Source organism: Rhincodon typus, chromosome 11, assembly GCF_021869965.1.
Source record: "Rhincodon typus isolate 14 chromosome 11, sRhiTyp1.1, whole genome shotgun sequence".
In the NCBI taxonomy this organism is placed as follows: domain Eukaryota; kingdom Metazoa; phylum Chordata; class Chondrichthyes; order Orectolobiformes; family Rhincodontidae; genus Rhincodon; species Rhincodon typus.
In genome coordinates this window covers 43,157,009-43,163,773 of record NC_063342.1, presented here as the reverse complement: position 1 = coordinate 43,163,773, position 6,765 = coordinate 43,157,009, and the positions used below count along the sequence as shown (strand labels likewise).

The window sequence follows — 6,765 nt, the reverse complement described above, 5'->3', positions numbered from 1 at the left end:
TGTCTCGGATTCTCCAGCATCTGCAGTTCCTACTATCTCTGATTACATTAATTTAGTTTGTCACTCAAAAAACATGTGACTGTTCAGATGTTGGTCTTGATGACAAATTATATGAGGACTTATTGCAAAATTGACAGATGATTTAGAGTGGATGACAAATATTTTAAGACGTTGGCAAAGAAATTGAGCAGCCAGCACTTGTTCTACAGGTACAATCTGTTTTCCTAAAGCTGAAAATAAAGGATGCGATGCTTGTGAATTTCTGACATGAGGTGTAGTTTTCTATATTAGGAAAGACAAACAGAAGGTTTTTTAATTGGCATTTAAAAATAGATGTTAGGCAATTTGCATATACAAAAAAGGAGCCCAAAGCCTAATTTACACTTCATGTCCACCATTTTGAAACCTTAGGAAGCTTGATTAGTAACAATTGCTAGGTGCTCACATTTTAGACCAAAGTCTTAAAATACTTGCCATCAGCAGTAAATTCCCTGTCAACATTGCAACATTGATTTGTCCTTGGCCAGTGCTGCTTGGATTTGCGAATGCAACTCTAAAGGGTGCCTGCAAAATAAAGTAGTTACTTACCTCTAAAGCATCATTCTGACTATTATTTCTGCTGCTCTCCTTGTCTCCCATTCCTGTGATCTCAGGATTCCCAGTGTCTGTCCTCTATACCTTGATCCCAGACTTCACCCTCCTTCCAGCAACTCACCTCCTCACAACTCCCATTTTTTCCAATCACTTCCCACCTGGCCATCAAACAATTCCTCTAGTCATTTGTCATTTCTTTGCCTCCTGAGCTCACCGGCCACCAATTGCTTCCAATAAAATGACTTACAATGCCCCTCTAAGGTCTTCAATTCCCACTCATACCCCCACTCACCAAGACCTGGAAGCCCAGCACCAGCTCAAGCCCCAGCTGTGCCACTGCTCCTTCTGCACCACTGGGGAACTAGCTACAGCCTGAAAAGCTCAACACATCACTGTGTGGTCTTCACCCACAGATGTGAATGAGAAGATGATATAAATGAGTTCTTATATTTGATTTACCATGACTTTCAAAGCTAGAAAGCTAAATTCAAAAATAGAAAGCAATCATCCTTGACCATTAGTTTACAAGACAGGAGAGAAATAATTTAAAAATAACTTAAATAATGTTTGCAGATTACCCACAATAAATATACAACAAACTCTAATGATCTTTGATAGTTTCTTCCTGAAACCTTTTAACTTTAATGTGAGTTGGAATTGATGTAATGTTTTCAATGTCATGATTCAAATAATGTTAACTATGCGTTCATTATTTTGAAATAAGCCATGATTATTGGGTTGCTTGTGATTCACAGAAAATTCTGAAATTATATAATACAAATATTAGATGAAATGGTTTCATTTCATTGGGCTCAATTCATGCTGACATTTTATGAAGAAATCCTATCACTTTGTATTTCTTATGGAGACCACATTGGTGTTTAAATATTTACAGCCTGTCCTAATTTCTGTATCTGACTGAATCAATGTTATAATATTTTTAATCTGTTGTCTTATATATTTGAGTACACATCAATGTCACCTGGAATTTGATTGATATAACACTTGTTTCTGAATCATAATGTTCCAAGTTTGAGTCCGCTCCAGGGCTCCAGCACAAAAGTCAATGCCGACTCTACAATGCTGTACTGAGGCAACTTTGCATTGCCAGAAGTGCTGTCTTTTGCATGAGACATTAAACATAAGCATCACCTGCCTACTCAGTTAGACATAAAAGATCCCCTGGCACAGTGGTGAAAAACAGCAGAGTTATCCCAGTGTTCTAGTCAAAATTCCCTCCGAATCAAAATAACTGCTTAATATCACATTGCTGTTTGAGGAAGTATGCCGAGTCTAAATTGGCTGCCAGGTTTCCTTTTTTTCAAAATTGATTCTTGGATATGGGTGTTGCTGGCTGGGCCAGCATTTATTGCCTATCCCTAGTTGCACTTGACATGATGCTGGTGAGTTTTCAACAGTGAGTATGCATAAAAGCAACTATTTTGCTGTAAAGTGCTGCGAGTCGTTTGATTGTGAAAAATGTTACATAAATGCAAGTCTTTCTTTTTCAAACAAAAAGATTCATGCATTTTGCTTCCTTGTCTTATTTCCCGCTGGCTTGGCTCCGATCGAGATGGTGGAAGTTGTTAAGTTATGCATCACTAAATTGTGTTATGGTTTTCTATAATTGGTTTAAAACACTATTCTAGCCTATGCAAAAAATGCATAGCCTATGCACTTGCTCTTAGGATAGGGAAAGTCACCCGGACAAGGCTTACTGGACAATAGGGTTCTCTTTCATGAGAGTCATAGAATCATAGATTCATACAGCACGGAAACAGACTATTCAGTCCAACTCATCCACGCCAACCAGATATCCTAACCAGACCTAGCCCCATTTGCCAACATTTGACCCATATCCCTCTAAACCCTTTCTATTCATATACCCTGTAGATGCCGATTAAATATTGTAATTGTATCCACCTCCACTACTTCTTGTAGCAGCTCAATCCATATATGCACCACCCTCTGCGAGAAAAAGTTACCCGGTGGGTCCTGTTTAAATCTTTCCCCTCTCACCTTAAACCTGTGCCTTGTAGTTTTGGACTCCTCCACTCCAGGAAGGGTTTAACCTAGGGTCACCACGCTTCAGGTGAGAGGAAATGGTAACCTCAGCCATTAAGGGAATTGAACCCACACTGTTCACATCACTCTGCATCACAAACCAGCCATCTGGCCAATTGAGCTAACCCAGCTCCCAATGGTCAAATACAAAAGCAACATTTATTTACATTAAAAATATGATGAATGTTGAAGTTATTTTATGTTGACCAAGTAGGTTCCCTTCCCTAAGGTGCATTAATGAATTAGTTGAGTTTTGTAAAAATTATCTGACTTCTGGTGCTATCCAAAATAAATTATTAAATTTCTTGAAATACATTTTATAGCTTCCCATGGGGGTTTAAACTCTTTGCTTGTATGTTACCAGTCCTTTACCATAAGCTGTAAGTTACTATGTCCACAGGGCATTACTCACAATTTTAAAAACGGTTTTCTCTTTTAATTTTCAGGAAATTAAGACAGTTCAGCAGCTGTATTCCATTACAGAAGGTCAGCAATTCATCTGCTTATCAGAGAAGCCTAACCAAACCACAGGCAGGAGTTGATGAATGCAAAGAAATTAATAGTCACGTTTTCGAAGATAGAGTCAGTGGAAGACATAATTTTGAGAATGAGCACAACATGTCCGTTCCTCCGACCATCACCTATTCAACTTACTGTGGGGCGAGAAGGATCAGAAGAAGGAGATCACAGAGGAAACCATTCCAACCACTAAATCCCACAATCTCTGAAGTAGATGAAAGGAATGTGACTTCACTGGTTGATCAAAAGGAAGAAGATACTAAGCATTGTGTCCTTTTACTGGCTCCGGAAATGACCGGGATACAAACACCATTAGAAGAAAATATACCCTTAATCATGGCAAATGAATCAACGTCAATGAATCAATCAAGTCATGGCAAAGGAAATGATGAATCACATCCCAGAACTGGCAGAGAGAAATGTCCATCAAACAGACCAGAGTTGGCCAAAGATGAAAAATCAGAAAACGAAATACCAGTGCAGCAAAGTTCTTTTAGTGACGTCAACAGGGACATAGAATTAACTGAAGCACATCAAGAAATAACTAAAATAATAACTGACTACAGCACAGTGACAATAGGTACAATAGATAGCATCCAGAAACAAACAGTACAATCCAGTACATCTGTATCAAACACAACCAGTATACAAAAGATGACTGGTGTCAATCCTGATGACATATCTGTGCCCAGTTTAACTGTGGCACCTGAAGACTTATATTCAAAAGGAAGTGGTATGCCCAAGCTGGACACAAAATATCTAGTTCAGAAGGATAATCCAATAATAGATCACAATGATCTGAGTCACAAAAATGAAGACTTTGTTGACATGGCAACAGCTACTCAAACTGATAGTTTGCCCAAAACAACTGTTATTGTGAATCCGCAGCAAAAGACACACATTCCATCCATTTCAAAGAGAATTGATACAAAAAAGATTGAATCTGATGTACCATGGGCACACGGTTTTACTGTAGATGCAGTTGGAGCATCAACAATTCAAAATTTCAAACCTGTCAATTCAAATACTCTTCCTTCCTTGGAAAATCAACAAGCTGATAATACAGATACACAAGGGAAAGGAATTGCATCTCAATCAGCAGAAGATAAGACACTGGGTCTTCCTGAATCCATTGTGTTTAACCAAAATGATATAGAAGAACAGAAAATAGGACCTGTGAGTAAAGGTGAAAATCAAGGCCTATCAGTGGACATTTCAGACAATGTTACAGCTGAACCAAAAATACTTGTCTCTTTAACAGACCCAGTGAAAACAATCCACCTGAGCAACAATGTAGATACACAGAAAGTAATACTTAATAATAAATATGACGTTCAGTTGGAAATCGCTAGTGGGGCTCAAACAGTCGAGCACACAACTGTATCAGAAACTGTCACAGTGTTTGGTGATGAAAAAAGCATGCCTGATGTCTGTACTAATGACATGCCTAAAGAGCATAAAGGTAAGGATAACATTATAGGGTTATCCACTGGGAGTCTCACAATAGAAACTGGATATGAAATCGAGAAACCACCAAAGAAGTATAATCAAACTATGCAAAGAAGCGCAGCACCTGATCTAACACATGTACATGAGGAGACAGCTTCAGAGGTACCAAATCAGCAAATTAATCAGAATTCATCCACGTTGACAACTATTGAAATGATGAATGAAGCATGGAATGAAGATACAGCTACAAGTGCTAATGAATCAACAGCTATAAATGAGAATGATGAGGTTTCCAAGATGCCAGGTATTACTGACTTCAAAAGTGCTACAGACACAGATCTAAGTACAATACAATCAAATGGGGTTAGCAGTTCTGAATCCACAACAGCCACTGAACACCAAGAGTTTGCAGATTCCAGCTATCTACAGACTGAGAAATCATTGTACATTCAAAAACCAGATCAATTGTTCAAAACTTCTTCTGTAAATGAGCTTGATCACACTTCAGAATTTTTACAGGGTACTCAAGTCCCTTTGCTTGAGCCAAAGGTTCCTAGCACAACCAAGCCTTCTTTATTGAGTGAAAGTATATTCTACAGATTCTATCAAGAATCTACACAGTTATTAATAGATTCAGACATTAATACCAATTCAACAGCAAATAATGAAACTGTAACTATTCCAGTTGTTAAAGAAAATCAGTTGGTTGAAGAAATCCAGGGCAACAGAGAAGCATCTGATTTTGTAGCAATGCAGCAAGATGCCAATGAATCATCGAGAGAACCAAGTAGAAAGTGTAGCCCATCAGAAAACAGTCCGTGGTACAAATGTTTTCAACAAAGCTCTGGCTTGTTGAACATGGAGAGAAATATACAGCCGAATATAATGAGTGAAACATATTTGGAAAATGGACAGACCAATGAAATGGTACAATTAACAAAAGCAAGTACTCACATCACAAATTTAGCTCAGGAAGCAGTTCAAGGTACCTTAGAGGGAGATGCACTGAGTAATTCCAGAATGACCAGCTCTCATGAGAAGAATGAAGAAATGGCAAAGAATATCACAACCCATGACAAAGAGAGTTCAAATTCAGCATATTCACATAAACCAGAAGACAAAGAGACTGTTTTAAAAATCAAAGAAAATAGAGAGGAAAATATCACTTTACAGTCAGGAGCAGAACCGATGAAAGCAATGTCTGCAATTGATGCATCCCAGGCACATCCAGATGAAAGAGTACTAACTGCAGACAGTGGTGACACTTCAGAAGGAAAGGCAAAAGAAATAAAGGAGAGAATGGCATTCTCAGCTGTACAATTAATACCACACACCCAGACAGGTAACATAACTAACAAACTGGGTGCTACTAATATAAAAATGGGTCAAGAATTAATACAAAATGCTGGACTAATGAATGGTATGAACAATATTGACTTCAATAAATGCAGGAATGAATTAACAATCAACAACACAATTGAAGGTGAACCTGAAGAATTAACGAAGATACAACAGGATTCTACTGAGAGACTAAAGGAGATACCAGAGGAGTCTGTACAGATTCCTGGAGGAGAAAGTAAAGACTCGCCTCTGGTAACACATGAAAATGTTTCTGAATATAGTCCTTCAATCCACAGAGCTGATGAGGAAAATGCTTCAATAATAGTGGAATCACATGAGAAAAATATCAGTACAGTACCGTTATTGCCAGAGGACACTGACACTGCACTGGTACACCCTGTTAAAGATATAATAAACCAGGAGGGAGGAACTGGCCTCTTAAATCTTATCACATCAGGATATGAAACCGGCATCACAGAATCCACACATAAAACAATTGAAATCAATGTGAGTGATCATCCAGTAAGAGAACCAGATCCTGCAAAAGAAATAGGGCAGGGATCTGAGCTCAGAAACTTTGTAGATGCTGCAAAATATTCCTTGTCAAAAGCACCTTTGGAAATAATTAGAACAGACAATGAAAACTTTGAACCCATGGCCCAGGAACCTTCTGGAAGAGCAGCAGAGCAGTGTAATATTACTGATCAAATACAGAGTGCTGGTGTATTAAAGACTAAATCTGCCACTTCAACCCAATCAAATGTTTCCCAGGAAAGTGCAATGTCTGATTTTAAGACA

The 6,765-nt window shown here is 38.3% G+C and overlaps 1 protein-coding gene across 1 annotated transcript in view; it reads left to right on the top strand.

Moving 5' to 3' along the window:
- Positions 1-6,765, top strand: part of LOC125484424 — an 84,048-nt gene that overhangs the window by 16,639 nt on the left and 60,644 nt on the right. The window contains exon 4 of the mRNA XM_048603103.1: positions 3,105-6,727. Within this exon, the coding sequence (XP_048459060.1) occupies positions 3,105-6,727 (3,623 nt within the window). The remainder of the gene's footprint in view (positions 1-3,104; positions 6,728-6,765) is intronic.